This window comes from Haemaphysalis longicornis, unplaced genomic scaffold (genome assembly GCF_048455015.1).
Source record: "Haemaphysalis longicornis isolate Haplotype H1 unplaced genomic scaffold, Haemaphysalis longicornis Haplotype H1 scaffold_10, whole genome shotgun sequence".
NCBI classification, from domain to species: Eukaryota; Metazoa; Arthropoda; class Arachnida; order Ixodida; family Ixodidae; genus Haemaphysalis; species Haemaphysalis longicornis.
The window spans coordinates 138,796,732-138,817,867 of NW_027526204.1; the positions used below are offsets into that span (position 1 = coordinate 138,796,732).

Below are 21,136 nucleotides of genomic sequence, written 5' to 3' on the forward strand. Positions count from 1 at the left end.
ATTGGTACGCGGACGCCAAGCGTGTGCGCAATGGTCGTCGAGATCTTGAATAGCGCGAGGCGGAAAACGCAAGACGTCGGCGTGGCTACAATCCTGCTGAGCGCTTCCCCGGCACGACGGCGCGATTTCAGCGGGATTTTGGGGCCAATCAATGGCCCACAAACAGCTCCGCAGTCCATCTACCTTCGCGTAACGGAATGCCACTGATTTTTTTTTTTTTTTTTTTTTTTTGTTGAGGTCCTCAAAAGTAGCGGCACTGCAGTCACCTACTAATAGTAGTAGCCATGCGTTCTTCGAGTGAGTGAAAATATTTCGCTCACAGGAGTTTCTGCCTTCGTCAGAGACGCAGCCTCTGCGTACTGCCTCTGCAGAGACATACAGATCGAACCAGCGAACTTGCGCTAGCAGCTCAGCCGCTTGGACCGAATTTTGTAGATTACATCTGCCCAGACGTTGCGTCATAGAGAAATAAAAAAAATGGTTTGACGTGATGGTGCGTATTCTGGGCATTCTGTGGTGACGCAAAGCGGTGCTTTGGGGTATGGTGCCGAGAGCGCATGCGCGCGGAAGAGAAAGTTATCTTCGAGAGGAGTGCCGCTAATAAACGTTCAGTTGTTTGGGACGCGCGTTGTTCACTCGCACGGAACTGCCGAGAAACGCGTTCCAACATTGGTGACCCGCAATTCTGCTGCAGCCACCGGAGTGTCTCACCAACGGCATTATGACTTCGACGCCCATGACTCAGGTACCGGAAACACAACGTTGTCTGTGTGCCACTTTGCCGCCTTGGTGCTCTCCGAGATACTGGTCCTGTACATTGGGGTGTATTACGCACTTTTTGCGACAGTGTTTCACTTTCAGAAGAACGTATAGGCACGTTGCGCTGATGTTTGCCCCACAAGCAGCAGGGCCATTTTCCATATCATGGTGGTTCAGGGCGTGATTTCCATTGTGAAAGATGCCATGCTCATCACGATCTCTGTTCGTAACATTCAATTCACGTAAGCGTCGCCGCCCCGACCGAGACACTAACAGCTATGATTATCAAGCCACGGCGCCTTTCATGACAAAATGTCAAGATGAACGAACAGTTCCGGCGGCGCATGTGACGTTACTCGCTGACATTGTAGCTGGCCAATCGAGTAAGGCAAGGAGGAATCGATGCCTTCATCACGGCTGTCTTTCTTTATGCCTTGTCTCAGTGTCAGCACCGTAGAGCTACGGCACGGCACGGTGCAGGCAGTGAGTGATCACGGTTCAAGAAATCACCACTCCTTTGTCGATTCCCTAGCGAGCGCTACAGGCAACACAAGGGAACGTGCTGCGCTCACATCGGCCGCTGTCTGGTGCAGGGTGCCTACATGACAAGAGGAAAAACAATGTCTACTGTGTATTTTAAGCGCACGCACAAGTGTCTGCTTTTGTTTATGCTCATGGAGCAGCTGCTGCTATCCCGCGTGCTCTCACTTTCGAACGGTTGCTATTATAAAGGTCCTTATAGCACGCAACTGTGCTGCACGCGTGTTTTATCTGAGAACCAGCGAATGTAGTCTTAAATTAACATGCCCTTGGTATTCCCACGTGTTTGTAGAAAATAAAGAAACCATCTTCCGCCACAGCGAGGTAAAATTTTTGGTTCTCATGTATTTTGTTTCTTTTTTGCGTTTTTATTTTCGCTTCGAAGAGCGAACTGGATGACTCGTGACTGTGTATAATTTTGACACATAGACGCATTGTTCGCAATAAAACCTTACGGTGTGACGCAGCGCCATTAGAAAGAAAAACCATCGTTGTAACGATATCCTCAAAACAGGAACTGAGCCTTTGCTTTAAGCGGTACTTCTTTAAAAGCGGTAATGATTTGCTCTTTACGCACTGGGACCGTACAAAAATACTTTTTTGGCAAGATTCCGAATAAAGCCATATTGTTGTAACGAGGGTGTACTGCATTGCTGCCGTCTTTTTTGGCGCTACCTCCATTTTTATGACATCTTCCAACTAAGCGTAATGAAACTTCTGCTGCTTTGGTTACAAGATGCTTTTCCTGCCTCGTATCCAACGCTTCGGGGAAAAGAGAATGCCAGGAAATGCGCTAGAATCGCGCAAATGGGGCATTTGTATGCTCACCACTTTTATGCACCGGCGCACTCGCCCTAACGTTCAGAGGTCGAGAAGAAGAAATTCACGGTGAACAACTACAACGAAAAAAGAAGCAAGCCGGGAAAGCGTCGGATACGATGAACTGAGTGGCCGAGTTACCGCCGCGGCGAATGCGTTACGACGCGCATGGCGTTTTCCGTGTTGCCCGTCAGGAGCGCGTCCCTTGCGCAACGACTACGCTATGGCTGCGCTGCGCGAACGACGAGACACTTCGCCTTGGTGACGAAGGGTATAAAACGACGCCGACTTCTGCTTCGAGGCACAGATCCTCCCTGAGCTTCATCGTACAAGTCCGCTGCAGTCGGAACTTTCCTGATCCACCATGATCAAGCTTCTGGTCAGTATGCTGCTCGCTTGCCTGTTTTCTACATTTTTCTCTCTTTTATGGAACTTATTTAGCGTGAACAAAGAAGTTCTAATTGACGCCGCCAGTAACTTATGTTTTACGTTTTGCTGTTATAAATTCGACACAGCGTCTGCTCTTGAAGGCAGCATTAAAAACCTCTGCTCAAAGCTGCATTAACTAAAACGCTGTGGACGAGATTATAGAGCCTGTCAAAAAAGGATACAGTAAAACCTAATTATAGCGACGTCCTCGTAACCAGGAACTCACTTCGTTATAAACAGTAATTCGTTAAAAGCGATTATTATTTGCTCTTCCTTAAATGCATGCAGTTTGGACTGCAAATGTACCGCTTATAAAGCAAGGATTGCAATAAAGCGATTCCGTTATAGCGAGGGCTTTCTGCTCTTCAGCTTGCAGCGTTTTTGTAGAAGAAAACTCGTGACGTTGTTCGGGGCATGTTTCGTTAGCAGTAATTTCGACAGAGGGCCGCAGGACTGCTGAAGTTCTTCCGTAATGCAATGTATTTTCTTTCTTCAGCTTTTTTCACTCCGAAAGTAAGCCTATGTATGTCACGGGTGCACATTGCAAGGTGTGACCGTCTGCTGTTCAGAACGGAACTGCGCCGAGTGCTCGAGAATTGTTTGCATATTTGGGTTTTTGGGTTTATGTTTGAGTTTTAAGATTTGGTTTTTATGTTGGCATTGCGCCATAAAAACTAAGTCATCATTGTCGTCGTCATCGTCGTCGTCATCATCATCATCATCATCGAGAAACAGTGCATACGGTGCGTGTGTTCGTTCTGTTCGTATATACCAATCGCTCTTTACCTTCTTGCAGGTTCTGCTCGCCGTGCTGGCTCTGGCTGCCGTGTCCTACACGGCGGCTGCGCCGCAGTACCTTCTGGCAGATGCCTACCACTACTACGGTTACCCGTACGCGAGCTACTACGGCTACCCGTACGGCTACGTCTACGGCCGCTGAGCCGGCGTTGGAACGCCACAGCGACAGTCCACGGTGAGTGGAAGCGGTGCATATACCCTGCTGGTTACAACATTCTTCAGCATATTTATTGTAGATTAAAATGCTTACAGGCAAACAGAGCAATTTTATGGTGCTCATACCTTGCTCGTTATTTCGAACGTATTTTATATAATTACCAGCTTTCATGCGTTTCTTTAAAACATTCTTACGTATAGGATGGTTTTTGAAGCTTGATCTCCCCTTTCTTGTTTCAGGCAGTTCCTTCAAGTCGAAATCCTTACGTACCTGTTCACCTCCGACGGACCTTCGAGAGAAATGGCTCGCCGTCCCAGAACGTCGAACTGCCTTCGTTTGCCGGGGCTACGCTGTGGCCGCTTCCCAACAACGCTTCGCGTTCCAACCGACATATTCGGTCTGAAAAATCTGGTCAAATAAACTCACTTTAACACCAATGACGTCTCCTTGCTCTTTGCGAAGCCTGAGTGAAATAACCGAAAGCTAAGGGTGTAGCATGAAATCACGAGGCTAGTAGTGTATTTGCAGCCTGGCTAGAAGGGTTATTTAGGAAGCGGGATTGGGAGCGCTCAGGGATAAGAGAAAATTGGGAATAGCTAAGCCACTTGGTATTTGCGGAGGTCATGATCTCGTTCAGCTTGGCAGATGGTCTGCAAAGAATGCTACAAGAGCTGTGCTCGAAACTTCAGGTTGAAAATAAATAGGATGAAATCGACGTTAACGTTCGAGACACGCTGAAAGCTTCCACTTAGTAATCAAGTACTATAGAACGAGCGGATGAATGTAACTATCTTGGACAAGTTGCGAGTGCCGGTGGAAAGCGACGAGACAGAAATCAGGCGTGCATGGGGGGGGGAATTTGGTAAGCACTCCAAAGAAATAAACGGTAGCTTACGCCTGTTGCTTTTAGCATCCGAGGTAAGCTACCATCCCTTCCTAAAAAAAAGTTGACGGAAGTGCGAAAGCTTTCTGACATCAAAGCCTTCGCTAAAAGCGCTCCAAAACCTCGGCGAAAGTGCTTCCAATCGATCTTCAACCTTCAAAGACCCAAATTGCAAACGAAGCATGAACCCGCGCATCTTTTTTTTTTTCGCACTGAGTGAACGAATCTAGCGCAGTTTAAGATGTTTTAAGCCACCCCCTTCAGCCGACTGGTGGCGGGAGCTACGAATTTGTGTACTGTGCAGTGCGTTGTGTGTTGTCGCCAAGCAGGCAATAAAGAAAAAAAAAATGAACGCATCTACGAACGATCTAAATGTATACACCGACACGTGGTTTATGAGATAAAGGTATATACTACTTTACTCCTGCTTCGTGATCGATGCGTGTGTTGTGTTATCTAGAAGCGTTTCTTTATCGCGATTTTCAAGCAACCGTTCTGACACAGCGGAAGCCTGGTTTCGGGCACGCGCCGTGTGTGCAGAACTCTTATCAGAGCTTTTCGGTCGACCAATCGGTCTACGGGGAAATGCATTAGTTTCTCGGTAATTACCTGCGCAGAAATGCATTACTCTCGGTAATTACCTGTGCAGAAGAATTGGGTGTGAAAAAAACACGACAGCACAATTAGGCATAAAAAAAGAGTGGTAGGAGTAACGCTTAGAAATATGTCGGAAACGCGCGCTCTGGATTGCGGAGCAAATTTTGGTGAACGCCATCCTGTAATAGTTCACGTTCATGGGGAAAGCAGAACTTGGCGGGCATGTGGTGCGGAGCAGTGGCAACCGATAAATCACCCGGGAAACGGGATAGCTACCGAGGGTCGGGAATGGAGTAGGAGAGGACAGATTACTTATTGGAGGAGTGGGATGAGAAATTAGATGAAAATGAAGGAATGAGATGAGTCCCCGTTTGAGGTGAGAAAATTTGAGGGCGAGGAAGGAAGAAAGAAGGTAGAAGGTAGGCCGGAAAGTTAACCTGGCTATAGCCTAGTTTGCTGTTGTGCACGCAGGAAAGGGAAAATAAACAAAAAAGAGAAAGCAGAGAATGGAGAAAAGTTAGAGCACACAGGTATGCCCAGCGCTGAAGCACTAAACGTTCGAGTTCAGTGATTGTCACTGGATTCTTCCAGTCTAAAGTCTGGTTTGAAGAACGGTGGAACCCAGCCTTGGAGACGCGTACACGAGGAGAGAGTAAAAGAACACACACGTGGGGATAGCAGCAGTTGAATTAATAAAAATTTGAAGGAAAAACAAGGTCAGGGCATGTACCGTAAAAACTAAAGTAAAAAGATCAGCTGATGATCCCCTCCTCGAGTACGCGTCTTCAAGGCTGTGTTCTACTGTTCTTCAAAGTATGTACCAACAGGCCCAACACCAAACTCTTCTACGGTATAGTCTGGTGTTTAAGTTCTTCGCCCGCAGGAAGCGTAAGAGCGCCTGAGTCGCCTTCTGAGCCGATGGCAGAGAAGGCCAGTGACATAAAATCTTCTCCTCCAAAAATGTACGCCGAGAGTTCAGCTTGCTCAGTGCTAAGGAACAAATTGGAAAAGGTCGGTGAAATTTGGCGCTACACTACTGCAGTGAAACAATAGATGGAGAAGTGAGGAAATAGTGACCAGCACTAAAAACATGGTTATTGGTGAGAGTATGGCACGTTCGCATTCAAGTGAATACGATCAAACGGAACTAGATACCCCACCATGCTCCTTGGCGGTGGCTGTGGTCGGCGACCGCCAATTGCACAAACAAGATCATGTGACATCATACAGAAATCGCCAGAAACTGGTTGGGGTGTCGCCACTGCTTCATCTGTTTTCCCTGATATCTCTGATGCAGTATAGCCCACTTATAGTGAAACCGGTTTCAACGAAATCTTGGCTATGACGAACAAACATTCGTTTCCAGTTACCATTTCTATACATTGATTTTATGTCAAGATATAGCGAAAAGCGGATATAACGAACTGACTTCCGTTTCCCGATGTGTTCGTTATACGCTTGCTGGACTGTACTCTCTTGAAGGTTCGGATAAATTTGTCATCAATGTTGTCGGGAAAAAAACAAGCCTTTAAATGAACAAAACTTGTGCTTTGTCTTCACTTTCCCTTTAATACATGCCCGGTTAGGTCGCTGTCTAACCTCAAATGTTAGTGACAAGCTCCCGATCCGAAGTTTCTATCCATGCTATGTTCCACTGAGACGAACTAAGTTTTTAACGCGAAAGTGCTACTATAGGCTAATTTTCTCGCCAGCCGTGCTCGCCAATTAACCGTCCCCGCGAGTCGTGCCCGGAACGAACTGACGTCGTTATACCAAAGCAGGAACGACAACAGCTGCGAGAAGCCTCGTATCAGCAACTGAAAGTTAAAATGGAGTCACGTGCGGCTCAAGCTTCAAAGCGGGCGCTTCTCAGAAAAAAAAATCTAAGGCCCCTTTCTGGAAGAAAGATGGTTGAAACGCGCAGCTTTCTCCGATAAGTCCACAATCCAATCAGGCAAAGTCCAAATCTACGACAGCACTGAGCTAATCGACTATGATGTTAAGAGTTTCAATTAGCATGTGATTGGGTCATCTGAATGTGCTGATTCTGTTAGCTCATCGTTTTCGTTGATGTGGGCTTCCCATTGGTCAAGAGCGTGTGGCGTGATCAACGCGTCACCTGTGCGCCTGTTAGAGAATGCTATCATCATCATCATCGCTCAACCGTATGACGCTGGACTGCATTCTTTTACCACAATAGAACCATTATGCATGTAAAGGCATCCCGTTGTTTATGCGGTGTGTGATTGTTGTGCACTTTGCGGAAACCCACTGTGTAAAGTTAGCTTTTCTGCAGTGTATTTTTTCTGACACCGCCACCAGTGAGAGATATAAGTCTCCGCTTTAGGAAACACAACATAAAGCCCACCAACGCTTCTTGTCCACGCCCCCCGTCCCCTCCTTTCCGAGGGGAATCCCACGTGAACATCTGGAGACGAAAGCTTCAAGGCCACGCCACAGACACGTGCGCAGCCATCCGGCGAGCATCAGAAAGCACTCTGAGCGAACACTTCGAAACGCTGACACTGTCGCATTTTCACTGATCTCAGCAACACCCCGCAGCCTCATCTGCATAGGAACACTTTCGGGCCCACATCTCACGCCACGCAAAGCTAGTTGTCCTCTGCAACCTTTTTAAAGCGACGTATTTTATGCCTCACTGATGGCGTCAATGTCCGAGAAAAACGCACTTCATGAAAGCCAACATTACATAGTTGGTTTCACAAAGCGATGATGATGATACGCGAAGGCACATCCAGCGCCTCAAGTAAACAAAAAAAAACGCTTACCGTCGTCGGAATCGAACCTGAATCCGTCGCGTTACGACACCGACGCCTATCCGATTGCTCCATTCTTTTTTTTGTTGTTGTTGTTGTTGTTTACCACATGGTATTTATTCACTAAACCCGCCGCGGTGGCTCAGTAGCTAAGGCGTTGCGCTGCTGAGCATGAGGTCACGGGTTCGATTCCCTGCTGCGGCGGCCGCTTTTCTGATGGAGGCGAAATGCAAAAACGCCCGTGTGTACGAGATTTCGGCGCACGTTAAAGATCCCCAGGTGGTCAAAATTAATCCGCAGCCCTCCACTACGGCGCGCCTCATCGCCTGCGTTGCGTCGGCTCGTTAAACCCCACAATCAATCAATCAATCAATCAATCAATCAATCAATCAATCAATCAATCAATCAATCAATCAATCAATCAATCAATCAATCAATCAATCAATCAATCAATCAATCAATCAATTTATTCACTAAAGGTCAATGTAGGAAATGATATTTACGACACATATTCAGAACTATGTACACATACAAATGAGTTGAATACAAGATAAAAAAACAAAACAAAACGAACAATTCTGTACATTTGGCATAAAACGGGAGCAACAGTAAACAACTATATAGTAAGCAGATGATACTAGCCAGGGTGATTATCATTTCGGTTGCAAACATCTTTCAGAATAATGACCATTTGGCCGAAGTGTGATTTGAACGAGTCCATAGGCTCAGCGTGTCTATTTAGTATTCGATTTTCCATAAAATATGCAGAGCGATTAGAAAAAAAACAATCATATGGCACATCACCGTCTGCGGGTGATACGAGATACCGTATACTATGTGGAATCAATTCAAAGTCATTTCATGCGACACGTTCATGCGACAATTCATGCGACGTTCATGCGACGATCAATTCATGCGACACGTCGGGAGACTTTTTGGAGGACATCCCAAAAGAGCACGGCATCCTTACAATTTATGAAGCAGTGCTCAATTCTTTCCGGTACATCGCACCGGGAACAGTTTACAGAAGACACAAAAACGTTCCGGTTGGGCAGCTAAATCTTAAAAGGCAAAGTTTCGCTGTGCAGTTTGATGAAGAACGTTTTTGTGGAGGGAGAAAGCGGCATTTTACGGAAACGTAAGAGCAAATCTTGTCCAGACAAGTTATAATAAATAGTTCTGTACAGTGGTGCTGGGAAAAGCATGGAAATGAGGTCCTTGTAGAGTTTAATACGGGACACAGTGAACACATAACCTGTGGAAAAACGAACCAACAAAAACCGTAGTCGACACGACCGAAGTAGTTTGGATTTCGGACTTTGACTTTGACTCAGGCTGCATTGGAGAAAGCTTTGTGTTTTAACCGTCTTTTTCTTATGAAAGGAATTTTGATTTTGTACGTAATTTGTCCCCCTTCGCGATTTCAGCGGATTCTGCTCACATAGACGTGATACGTAAGTATAAACTGCAAAGTATTCCAAGCTTTTCATTTTTTACCGTACTCCTCACAAGCTGTATCTAGAGTCGACAGATGTAATTTAATTAAATCAAGCTGGCTGCAACGTAACCAGCGGATCTCGTCAACTATTTTTCTCCAAAACAGAACTGCGTAGTGAGCGAAAGTGCCTACTTAGATTGTAAACCCGAGGTTATGATCAGCAAGTGATGCACTAATTAAAGAACTGTACGGGATTATTTGACGCAATTTCCTCTAACGATAACAAAATGAAATAGTTCGTTCACACCTATCAGAGATTCTCAAAGGAGCATGCAAGAGCCTGCTTGGCAGATTTGTGAGCTCTTGCTGACAAACTTGACAAACGTCGTGTATTGTGTGGTGATGCAGCAGAGCAGCACAAGTGACAAAGCCAAAATTATACATCTCAAAAATACTATTTAAAAAAATTATAAAGTGCCAACCGAACGAACCACTAAATAATGAGTACGTTTATTGAAATTTGTTCTTTCCGCATGTGAGGTCTTTCCTCGGAAATAATAAAAGCTTCAAGAGGGGCGTAAAGACGTACTTGCAAAACACTCAATTTTTTTTTTAAATCACGGTACTACTTTGGGAGTTGTCTACCCTCTTCCTCTCTCTGCGGAAACCAGGCGGCGCACACGTTCGCTCGACATTTGGTCAGCCGAGCACCGCTTTAAAAAGAGGAAAGGATGCCCCCTTCTCACGCGCAAGGACATCACACAGCATTACCGGCGAGGCCGAATGCGATGCCCTCCAGTCTCTGAGCAACTTACCAGACCCCAACAGACTACTCTCAACTCCAGACTAATACGCACCCACACCCTGCGAGGCTACATGCTATACACCCAACCCACCATCTACGTTCCCCTGTGTAGACACTGCAGCGTCCCTGCCACGCTTTACCGCATATCGGAACGTCAAACTAACCCCGACATCGACCCTATACCGAAAACCCTCCTGAGAGCAGTGGGAGAGAGCTCGCTCTTGCCCCAGCAGGCAGCTGCAGCTGATCGAACGGGCAAAGACGGCGGGCTGCTCCAATGGCGCTTCCTGGACTGAGGGCTCTACCCACAGGACTTTTTGATTAATTTCAATAAAGTTGTACTCTCTCTCCCTCTCCCTCCCTCCCTCCCTCCCTCCCTCTCTCTCTCTCTCTCTCTCTCTCTCTCTCTCTCTCTCTCTTTCTCTGAATATGTTCTTAACTGGCCAGACCGTTCGAAAGGTTGCTTCCCCCCCCCTAATTTTATAGGCTTCAGATCAAATAGAGCGAAGTATGTTTTTATGTTATCAGAATCGGTCAAGCTCGAGCGATAATGTCCATTGTGTGTGGAAAGCTAGAAGCAACAGCAGACGTTCCCGCAGTACTACAGTGCGCAAATCTTAAACTGCCAATGTGTGGCTTGCTGTAGCTATATAGCGGGTAGTCGCACAACCTGAACGGGAGGCACACATATTACGCGAGAATAGCTTTGCCTTTTCAACTGTTGAATTCGTGAGCCACGCACGCGCAGAGCGATGACAACCATAGAGGTTCCCATGAATAACAAGGCGCAGACGGTTTCAATATGGTGGTAAAAGCGCCTGCGACTCGTCGGAAGAAATGCAGAGGACGCATTTTTGTCCTACTGGGACTTTGAGGTTGGTCGCCAGGCAAAATATACCCGCATAGCAGAAAATGTAGCAAGAACGCCTACATGCCTTTAAGAAAAAAAATTGTAAAGGAACTCGAGAGAAGCGCGAAAGCTAAAAGTGCCTTCACTGAAAGTGCGCCCAATCGATCGTCGAACTTTCGAAGACCCAAATCGCAAACGAAGGAGGAACCCATGCGACGATTTTTCGCGCCCATGCGACGATTTTTCGCGCAATAAGTAAACGCATCTACGATCTAAATGCGTACCGATACGCGGTTTATGAGATAAAGTTCTACAATTGCACTTATGCGTGTATTGTATTATATAGAACCGTTCCCTTTTCGCCAATTCCAAGTGACCATTTTGACACAATAGAAGCCCGCTTTTGCGAACGCGCCGTGTGTCCGGAGATCTTACCCGAGCTTTTCGGCCGGCCAACCGGTCATTGGGAAAATGCATTAGTTTTTGGACGGGACGCCATCGGTCCCACCAAGAAAGCCTTCGCTTTAAAAATTTGTGACTTACAAAACAATTTTTGCTTCGAGCGGTGCAGAGATAATGTTCTGGGAGAAAAATCGTCCCGATTCAAAGATTCACAGTCTATACCAATTGGATTTACTTTAAAAAATACTCCCAGATTGAGTCTTTTTTTCTGGCAGAACGTTGTGTATTTCGTTGGGTCTCACAGCGCGTCAAGTCACTGCAAATCACTGTGCCTCACATATTTCCCCAGGGGAACAAACTTCAAAGATTCCAGTTTTCTTAGCCGGCCGGGTCCTGACTTGACGAAAATTTGTCTAAGGTAATCATGCCTTCGCTAACAGCCCATCGTGGTGCAAGCGAAGGTTTCAACTGTTTCACTCACTGGACACTTTGACAAATCGCGGCCTTGAAAAACGCATGGGCTGAGCAAACTTGAGTGCGAATGCCGAAAGAATCACGTGTTGAGGTGGTGAGAGCTTCAGTGAGTGGCTCGTGATCGTACTTCCCCGGAAAGCGTGCTTCCCCGGCGAGTTTATTTTCGCGTTCGCGCGACGCCTGGTTAAACATGCTAACCTCGACCCCTATATACGCGCGCTTACGTGCCGCGCTTAAAGCGGTTTCACCGTTTCTGGAACTCCTTGTACCGTTTTCCCGTTTTGTGTTCTGTCCTTACAAAGTGACTGAAATTAGGGGTTGCACGAGGAAGGGTTCTGGTTGAAGCTAGAATAGAGCAGTAAAGTTGCGATAAAAGATGGATTTTTGGAGTTCCCTGATACTTTGATATGACACAAGTAAAAAGGTGTTGAAATCGATATAAATTTAAATGTTATTTTTTTGTGCATGGAGAAGTTGTTGCGGAAAGATCATAGTTATCATCAGTCTAGACGTGGCATATATTGTAAAAAGCCAATAAATGAAAAAAAGAGGGTAACCTTCGACGTACTTCGAATATCATTAAGATATTTTCGTTCAAATAACATTGCAAAAGATACTAAATAAAACTGCACGCATGAAAATAAAAGGGATTTATTGTAAAGGCATGGGAATTCATACAGGGTTGAGCTGCAATGGCTACATAAATTATTTCATTACGTACAACATCGAATGCAGTTGTGTTTTGCGTGAGTGATTGCCGGCGAAAGGTAAGGCGTGTGGATATGAAATATTAAATCGAAATATTGGTTATACATTAAATTATGACTTTTGGTGGCTGAAAATGTAATTAGGCAACAAAGTACACAAAGAAAAGACGAAGGCTGTGTTCAGTAAGCACTAAGCGCGAATGTGGCTACTGTTATGGATTCAAGAAACAGAAAAAACGTAGAGGGATCTACTGACGCGGTCGCAAAGCTGTAAGCCTGCAAATATGCTGGACAAAACCGCGAACTACAGTTAGAACTTTACAAAGCTATTAATAACAAGTTCTTCTGCAGCGCGCCTGTCCACGAGGTTTTCAGAAATAAATGAAGCATCGGTTGATCATTCAAATAAAGTTCTATGCCTACAAAGATTTTCGTTGCTTTCGTATAGTTCCACTATTGAATTATTCACAATTGCTTGAGCTTTTTTGTTTCTCTTGTGGCCAGCGAAAAATCACTATATATAGTTAATGGGGACATGAATGAGTATCACGTACCTGTATCATCAATCAATAATTTATTATAGTGCCTATAGGGTAAATCAAATTGTCTTAGTGCTGGGGCACTTTTATAGACACCGAATGTTTAATTCAAAACAAACGACATCGAATAAATTAATACAAAAGCTACAGATGTAACAAATGCCGTATAAAAAGAGGGTAGAACAATTTGAATACTGCCAAGTGTGGAGTTCCGTAAAGGTAGAAATATGCGAACGTATATAAATTTGAGTATTTGATTTTTATTTGTTGGCAAAACCAAGGGGAGGCTGAGACTAGAGGCGGACGTGGCCTGACAGGGGCCTCAGCCACCCGATTTACAGCGTACATAACACGTCTGTTCCCAAATTTAAGCATAATAGCACAATCATAATACAGAAGTAGCACAAAGCAAAGTCATTACTACATTTCCTATGTATTATACAAAGCATAGGTTTAAAATTCACAGAAGGATCACAGTGTACACGTAAGCGTAGTAATTCGTACGCATGAAGTTTCATCGTTTACACTACTATGTCACAATTACGTATGAATGTATTTTTGTTTGTAATTGTTTTTAATTTCTACCTTTAGGGGAACATGTAGACATATATTTCAAACCCTTAATTATATATCAGTATTGCAAGCGTTTTGCCCAAGTAACACTTCTTTGACCTGTTTTTTTAAACGCAAGTTCACTGGCGTCGAAGTTTAATTTTTCTCCCAATTTGTTTAATATTTCAGTTGACTGGTACAAAAAAGACTGCTCACCATAGTTCGTTCTTACTTTTGTAGTGTGCCGTATTGTATGCCTGAGATGGTAACCAGAAGATTTATTGTTAACATGATTGTGGGTCTTTTGCTTATAAATGATGTGCAGAACCTTCATGTAATAGATTTGGTCAGCTCGAAGCATTGAATATTCAGTAAATAAAGGACTTGTACTCAAATCTGCGTAACAGCCACGATAATCTAAATATATGCGCAAAATTCTTTTTTTGCAATACAATGAGCCTATTATAATTAATTTTAGTTGTGGTCCCCCACACCAAAATTCCGTAGCATAGTTTCGAATAAATGAGAGCATTGTATAAGTTTTGTTTCAACCATAGTGGTATCAAATGGCCCATTCGATATATGAGACCTATACTTTTAGAGAGTTCGGTGGACAGGTGAGCAATATGCGTATTCCACGAAAGTTGTTCTCGAAACCATGCAAACCCCTAAGAACTTCTGTTCTGTCACTCGGTTAAACTTGGTTCCATTGAATATAATCGGGATTTCTTTCTCGACATTTTTATTGTACGGCCTAAATATCATGTAAGTTGAAAAGCTACGCCCGCGTCTTCTGTAAAGGTTAGAGCAGCGACAGTGTTTAGGCAAATGTCTACAACGGTGCCACCGCTGCTTCAGCGCCTATTTACGCTAGTAGTAGTAGCAACTCTTACTGTACCCGTGATGGGGCCAAAAAGGAAAGGGGCGAGGGAGAAGGTGGCGTCTTCTGCTCGTCTTCCTCTCCCCTTCCTGAGTCGTCGGCCAGAAGTCCTTGGATTTTGGCGGCGGCCTCTGCCATCCGGACGACCCGAAGTTGCACTTTTGGGTCGGGGATGAGCAAAACGGTCTCCCATAAAATCTTCCATTATTGATTGATTTATCGTGGGGCTTAACGCGCCGACACTACACAGGTGATGAGGCGCGCTGTAGTGGAGGGTTCCGGATTAATCTGGACCACCTAGGCATCTCTAACGTGCCAGAAAAATCTTCAATTATTCAACCAATCTTTTGAAGACTAGCTAAAGATACACTGAAATAGTGATGACTAAGTCAAAATGCATATTTTTCCCTTGGGTCCGTATCAAGCCTATGTAACCTATTGGGGGGGGGGGGGGGGTAGCATTTTAAGCAATAGTTTGTGCCTATAACTGCCTATATTGACTATATGGGCTGTTTGACGCCTATTTTGACTATGGGGGTCTATGTGGGATTTTTAGCGCCTAAAATGCCTCTTTTGTGCTATATATGCCTTTTTTTCTTTGGTGTTTAGAGTCGATGTTCTGCAAGGAGTGTTCTCGCTACAGAGACCCGCAACGGGGTGTTTGTCGCACCCCGTTTGCAAGAAAAATTCGCGAGCCGTGCCAAACAAGCCAAAAAACTCAAACCGTCCACGAGCCACCCCCACTTCGACCTTGCCACATCGGCCGAGCCGCCAGAGTCCCGTACGCAGCTACACCACCGCCAACCTCATTGACGTCACCCTTGTCCACACGAGCTGTTTTTTTTTTCTATGTTCTTCTGACGTGCTGTGTCCGCGGACCGAGGGCAAAAACTTTTGCCCATGTGCCCTATCCATTGCTATTGCGATAAAAACAAGAGAGGAACACAGCCGGGCACATGCCATTCAAGGTCAATGACGTCTCCTATAGGATAAAGCACGTGCAGATGTGACACGCCGACGTTTTAAGGTGACGCCACGAACACGAATCCGTCGGTCGCGGGAACACCGCCGGACGGCAAGACACAACACGTGTATAGGACAAAGAAGTAACGGGAAATAGGGCTTATCTCGGAACTTTTGAAGTACTCTAGTCGTGACAGCCGTCATTTGCCGTGCAGGGTAACCTTCGAGGATATTTGTAAACCCAGCAATAAGGGAATTATTTGCAAAGAATGTTGAGTGCTGTCTAATATTGATAATCGGTGAATAGTGCGTAGTTCCTGAATGCTGTTATTCCCGCAGCTTCCCTAGTCATCTGCTCCTGCAGAACAGAATAGCTCAGTAATTTGTACGGAATTATTGCACTTCCCTGTACTATCTATATATGGGATTCAAAGGTGCTGTGAACAGCTGAGGAGGTCGTTCTGCTGTATCAATGAATAAATACCCGCAATGAATATCCTTCTTCGGTCTGCAGTTGCGTCCTCAGCAGCAGTTACTGATTGTGCCACTTCCATCAGAGCAAGTTGTTACCCATTAAAAAACTCTGCTAAGGCCAAAAACTACTACAAATACACTGATTGATTGATCATGAGGTTTAACGCTCCGATATAGAGACGATGAGGCACGCCGTAGTGGAGGGCTCCGAATTAATTTTGATCCCCTGAGTATCTTTAGAGTGCGCCGAAATCTCGAACACAGAGACGTTTTCGCTTTTCGCCTTCATCAGAAAAATGGCCGCTGCGGCCGAGAATCGAACCCGCGTCTTTGGGTTTAGCAGCACAATACTACAAATACACTTACCGTTGGTAGTAACACTACTGCAGACGACATAAGCGTCGCTGCCGAAATTATTCACACCACGCTACACTTGAACGTGACTTGGGACATTCACACTCTTAGCAGAAGGCATTTCCGCAGCTGAGAGCTTGGGCGCCAGTCTGACTAAGTAATCTGAGCTCATTTCGAAGCTCCAGGACAGATCGCCCGCAATTCCCAAAGAACCGGTTGGTGAGAGCCATTCCTGTCTAACAATCTGCCATTATGTCTCACATAAAATTCCCCGATTCCCTGTGCTAAAAGAACTGCCGAAGAATCCCAGATGGAATCAGGTCATGGAGCGTCCTGAAGTAAAAGCACGCTCCCTCGACTTCAGTGAACGTTGAGTGTTGTTTTTCGCCCGCAGTTATCGGCCGAAATCAGGTGCGATTTCAACCCGCAAATCTTTGAGATGGGTCTTGCTTGTCATGGCCTTTAGGCCCTTCTTTTGAGGTCGAATCGCCATGCACTCCACGTAAACATGTTGAAATAGCAGCTCTTGCGTGGCTTATTTTCTCGAAGAAAATAAAATTACTTTCCAACAGCACAAGTCTTGCCCGCTGATTTTACTAGCCAAAAATTTGTCGTAAACTATGCTGCTGAAGCAAATACGAAATGAGACTATATATATGTGCCCAAACGACAGTATCATGGTGCCTATAAATACCTAAACAGCCCTTTTCAGTGGCTATTATGAGCGCCTAAAACCTTGATTATTCGTGCCGAAAGTTCCGGTTTCAAGTGATGACTGTGGCAAACAGTGCCGACATTCCAGCCTACGCCGGGAGCATTAAAGCATCTAGTGATTATTAATTAAGTGTCTTGGTAGGCGTTAACTTCGTCTGGCGACACAACGTCTAAATTGAGCGTTTTTTTTATATATGCAAGAATATAGATAATGGGAATCATAGTACTGTTTTTGCCTCCGCCGAGGACTTGCACCGCCACACTGATCCTTTAGAACTGGCGTCGGCAACCTTTTGAGGTGGATGGCTGAGTTGCATGAAGCCGACACGGCGGAGGGCCGGGCGGCAAATTCGGTGGGAGGCGGAGGGGGGCCTTGAAGGCAAAGAGAAAAAATTAAGCGAATTGACGATAGTATTTGACAATAATTGGCAGTAATCTGGCTAAGTGTTAAGATGGGGGACAATGCCAACTGAAAGCGATCAATTATCTGCTCCTGTCTCCCGTCTAGCTCCATTTGAGGCCAAAACTGGCGCGTCGGCCTTCCGATAGAGAGTGACATGGGGAGGGGTCGAGGTTCTGACGATTTGATGGGGGCCGCATAGTACTGCCACGCGGGTCGCCGACCCCTGCTTCAGCAGTTTCAAGATCAGGACGATGAGGGCAATTCACTGACTCGTCAATAGCAATGAACACTCCTGCGCCGAAACCTTTAGAATTGATTGATTGATTGATTGATTGATTGATTGATTGATTGATTGATTGATTGATTGATTGATTGATTGATTGATTGATTGATTGATTGATTGATTGATTGATTGATTGATTGATTTTGGGGTTCAACGCGCCGTGTGAGGCGCGCCGTAATGGAGGGCTCCGGATTCTTAGAGCAAAGCTGTATACCTCTACCCCCCAACGGTTTCATCTCTGTGGGCAAAAACGCCAAGGCGCCAGGCGCTAAGACGCCGAGCACATGCGTCAGTCTAATCATGCATACAGCACGCAGCTCAGAATTCGTTTAAGGAAATCAATAAACAAGCATCGAAACCGCATTGTGGATGATAAGGCGCCTAAGAACAATGGGACCGACCCCTCCCCCTCCACCCCCAACTATGTGTTCCTTGTGAAGATTATGTTTGCGGATTTTCTTTGAAGGACTAGTGTCACTAAATAGTGCAGCTCTTGCCCGATTGCGCCACGCGCATGCGTCAGGCTGGGCCGGACCCAGCATTTTCCGCCAGAGAAGCCGAGCGTAGTGTCAGCAGATAAGGTATTAGGGTAGCGCCACTGAGGCGCGCAAGTCAGCAACGGCGGCCATTTTGGCGTTTGTCAGTGTTGTGAGATTGCCGAATCTACCGCCTCGCCGTTAACTTCGACCGGGTCGCTTGTCAACAACACTACCGAAGATGCAGCAAAACGGTATCTTTCGACACACTGCTGCTGCTGAAATGCCGTCACACGCGTTATCTTTGATTCGCATTCGGAACGACGTCAGTCACGCGCAGCCGTAGAGCAAGGAAAAGGACAACCTAAGCCTACCAGAGTAGGCCGACTAAAACACATAAACAAAATGGCGACACCCATGAACCGTCTCAGTGTAAACAAATGTCTCGTAATGCGAACTGACCTGTGATCATGGCGGCGGCGCGGAACTATAGGAGGAAAGAGCGCCGATGATACTCTGTACCCTTATCTAATCACACTAGCCGAGCACAAGCGACAAGCCCGCCGAGACGACGAGCAAAAGATTTCACACCCTCCTCCATCATCAGTTGTAGTGGTTTACAAAAGCTTCACTGGACATCTACTGTCGCAGGGTGGGATATTGCGACCAATGATTTTTTTTTAATCCACCGAAATCTCGACACACCGGTGTTGTTGCTTTTCCCTTCCATCAGGAAAGCAGCCACCGCGGCCGGGAGAGAACCCGCGTCTCTGGGCTCAGCAAACATTTAGGAAGGAGACTAATGCCGAAGACAACGTAATTAATGTAAGCTTTTCTGGGATACCTAAGCACTCCTTATGGTGTAACGAATGCGAAAGACGTTTAATTTTGCAACGTATATGCCGGTATTGCGTGCGCCGCCACGCTTCACAGCTGGTGTCATGTAGAAGGTTCAGAGTCCATCGCCGCATCGTATGCCGCAGCAATGAAATTCGTAAAACAAGTGTCGCGGGGAAAGCAGTGTGTTCAGTCGGTGCACGCTAATGACGCGGAGCCTACAGTAGCGCGCATGTGTCCACTCATCATCATCATCATCATCACCATCATCCTTTACCTTTCCGATTTTTTCTTGCTTTCTGGGTTACTACGACTCAGAGGCTTGACTAATCGCCTTTGTTGCACTACATGCACCATGTTGGCGGTAATGTGCTTTGCCGACCACATAACTGCTACTTGTGTAATTACCGTGCCTAAATTTCTCATATGGTAGCGAGTTCTTGCTTGTGTTGGGTACGGGAAGGCCGACCCGAGCCGAGCTCCGTCGCCTCCGACATACGTCTGGTAGCGTGGTGTGAAGCGAGCGGCCAGCCGCTGTTGCAGCCGTGAAGAAGTCCAGAAGCCGTAGGCTAACGTAACTGTTTACTTCATAGCGAGAGGTGAGCCGAAGCCAAAGAACAACGCCTCGACGGGCGAGGTAACACTACAGGACTCGAGCAGAGTGACAGCACTGATTCACTGATCAAACAGGAATGAGTTATAGCGCTTGAGGGGCTCGTATTTATGCCCAAAAGCGGCAATGGTCAAAACAGCGTTCCCTCTAGATTGTGCACATGCCACGAACGTCACAGACACACACCACACTCTTTCCAAAGTTCCTGAGCAGTCGGTAGTAGCGGCGCATGCTGAGTCCGAGAGAGGGGAGAGAGGAGGACTCTGCTGCGGACGCGGGGCTTCTGTGTCCTTGGGGCAAGTCTCCACGTGTTGCGTCGGCACGCCATCGAATGTTGATCGCACCGATAGATAGGCGCCAGAGATCCTAGGCTTGTCAGACGTGAAAGCATGAGTCACCGACACGGGGGGCTCGCTTGAAAGGCGCACGTAGTGGAGGCTTCGCCGCACAGCCGAGGAGTGTTGAAACAAAGCCCAACGGCGGGCTCAATCGTAACACTTGCTACACACGTTTTGACGTCGAAGGCCACAATCTTTTCGCCAGGTTCACCTTTATTCAATTAGGTTCTTCAATCTCGGTTGGTCCAGGGGCTCCATCCATGTCTCGAATTTCGAGGGACCCTGCTTCGAATCCACCTAGCGCAAAGTGTGCCATGTTTACTTTTCAACTCATTCCCTTCGTTTGTACAAGATTCGCTGAGAACTGTGGGGTCACTCCGACCATTGATTCGCCTGTTTTCTATCGTTTAAGCTATTTTGTGTGCCGTGCTTCGGCCATTTTGTGTACCATCTATCGGCAAAATTTTGTGCGCCAATGGCACTGGATTTTCGGTCAAAATAATTAACTAATGCTTTCGCATTAACTTTTTTTTTCTTGAGGAACACCTAAATGGGGATTGTGGAAAAATGGTGTGGTATACACCGATTCCCTCTGAAGTCGGCTTCGCTAGTACACACACATGTATTTTTGGGAAGATGTTTTTATCGGTGATCTTCTACCAATCCAAGAAAACCGTAAAACTTTTTATTACATGCCTCCATAGGATCCTATTTATTTCTAAAAGCTATATGCTGAGACACCTTAGAGTCGGCTTTTCAACTGTACGCAGTGGCTTTACTTGAAAGACATCTCTTTTGGGAGCATTATGAATGGTCTTGCACGAAAATATGAAGGCCCAAGGGCCTTACATTAAATATACCGGCGAAAACCCCGTGTACCCCTATAAACACATTCAGTTTTCTTGCAGTTGGCTTCACTACTATACAGAAATGCCATGCCAGAAAACGTTTTTAATGGCGCATTATAAGAAGCTCCTTTTATAAAATTCCTCCGTGGTGTCCTTATAAAACTGATGACACCGAGCTCCCTCTAAGTAGGCTCCCTTACATTGCACAAAAGCATTGCTAGAAAGATATTATTCAGGGTTAATAGACAATGTATCGCATAACAGTATGGAGGACCTAGCGCAATTTATTAATAGAGTTTTTGTACGCGGCGAAAGTGGGACACGTCAAACGTTACAGAAGGACACATATATTTCCTCGTTGAGCCTTAGGCATTTAAAATGTGCATGAAACGGGTCTCGTTAGATCCGAGTGAATACGGTATGCTCG

The 21,136-nt window shown here is 45.9% G+C and overlaps 1 protein-coding gene across 3 annotated transcripts in view; it reads left to right on the top strand.

Moving 5' to 3' along the window:
* Positions 1-502: 502 nt before the first annotated feature.
* Positions 503-21,136, top strand: part of LOC144159460 (uncharacterized) — a 50,824-nt gene continuing 30,190 nt past the window's right edge. The window contains exons 1-4 of one of the 3 annotated variants that reach the window (XR_013320302.1): positions 731-745; positions 2,313-2,497; positions 3,344-3,520; positions 3,742-3,939. Coding sequence is in view for 2 of the 3 variants with exons in the window: in XM_077690961.1 (XP_077547087.1) it covers positions 722-745; positions 3,344-3,487 (168 nt within the window). In the remaining variant the exon portion in view is untranslated. Of the gene's footprint in view, positions 746-2,312; positions 2,498-3,343; positions 3,521-3,741; positions 3,940-21,136 lie in introns of those variants that run through there. The other 2 variants (XM_077690961.1, XM_077690960.1) reach the window with 2 other exon arrangements.